This window comes from Solanum verrucosum, unplaced genomic scaffold (genome assembly GCF_900185275.1).
Source record: "Solanum verrucosum unplaced genomic scaffold, falcon-dt-bn FXZP01000302.1, whole genome shotgun sequence".
NCBI lineage: Eukaryota > Viridiplantae > Streptophyta > Magnoliopsida > Solanales > Solanaceae > Solanum > Solanum verrucosum.
In genome coordinates, this window is record NW_026019914.1 from 1,469,793 (window position 1) to 1,471,153 (window position 1,361).

At 37.5% G+C, this 1,361-nt stretch overlaps 1 protein-coding gene across 1 annotated transcript; it reads left to right on the top strand.

Moving 5' to 3' along the window:
• Positions 1–364: 364 nt before the first annotated feature.
• On the top strand, positions 365–976 carry LOC125822632 (uncharacterized). The gene has a single exon (XM_049502056.1). It carries the CDS (start codon positions 365–367, stop codon positions 974–976), a length of 612 nt encoding a protein of 203 aa, XP_049358013.1.
• Positions 977–1,361: the final 385 nt, after the last annotated feature.

The window sequence follows — 1,361 nt, forward strand, 5'->3', positions numbered from 1 at the left end:
AGGGGTTCCATACAACATGAGAAAAAGTCTAGAATTCATTGATGTTATTGAGGCTTGTGGTCTTATGGATTTAGGCTTCAGTGGACAGAAATTTACTTGGTCCAACAACAGGGGTATACAACAAAGAGTATGGAAAAGACTGGACAGAGCTCTAGTTACTGATGCCTGACTGGAAAAGATGCCTCAGACTACTATCACCCACTTACCTTCTGTAGGGTCTGATCACTGCCCCCTACTAATGGAAATGAGTGCTAGGGAAGATGATCATATCAAATATTTTAAATTTCTTAATTGTTGGACTGACCAACCTAGTTTCCTTGACATAGTTAAAGGCTGTTGGGAAAGGAATGTAGAGGGTAACAACATGTGGAAATTTCACCAGAAATTGAAAAGGTTGGCTAACACTCTTAACAACTGGTCCAAAAAGGAATTTGGGGACATTTTTGCTAAAGTCAAGGAATATGAGGAGAAGGTCAAAACAGTGGAGGATCAACTGATTCAAGACCATAGTGAGACTAACAGAACTATCCTTCATGAACTCAATGCTAAGTATATCAGATTCTTGAAGATAGAAGATTCCCTTTTGAAACAGAAAACTCAATTACAATGGTTCAAAGAGGGTGATTGCAATACAAAGTATTTCCACTCGCTGATAAGGGGAAGAAGAAGAAGGTTATTTATTCACAAGCTTATCAGGGAGGATGGGGAATGGATACAGGGAGATGATGTTATTGCTGAAACTGCATGTGACCATTTCCAGAAAATATTTACAGGAGATAACAATTTCATCAATGAGGGTGCCCAAGATTGTATACCTCGGATGATCAATAAGGAACAAAATTATAGTCTTACTGCCATGCCTAATCTGGAAGAGTTGAAGGAAGTAGTATTCTTTATGAATTCTAATTCTGCAGCTGGTCCAAATGGGATGAATGGATATTTTTTTTCAGAAATGTTGGCACATTATCAAGCATGATCTACTTGGTGTCATTCACGCATTCTTTTGTGGTCAAATGATTCCTAAGTATTTCTCTCATTCTTGCATTGTTCTTCTCCCTAAGGTGAAAAATCCCAACAAACTATCTGAATTCAGGCCCATCAGTCTAAGCAACTTCACTAGCAAGATCATATCTAAACTAGTAAGTTCTAGACTGAGTCCTATTTACCTAATTTGGTTTCTCTCAATCAATTTGGGTTTGTCAAAGGGAGAAGTATTTCAGAAAACATTACGCTCGCTCAAGAGATTATTCATCAGATTAAGAAACCTAATATTGGAAGCAGTGTTATTATTAAATTGGACATGGCTAAAGCATATGATAGGGTTTCTTAGTCTTACATATGTTTGGTGCTGAGAAGAATGG

Bases quoted from the DNA above. Each gene is read 5' to 3' on its own strand.
- LOC125822632 (XM_049502056.1), top strand. From the start codon at position 365: ATGTGGAAATTTCACCAGAAATTGAAAAGGTTGGCTAACACTCTTAAC.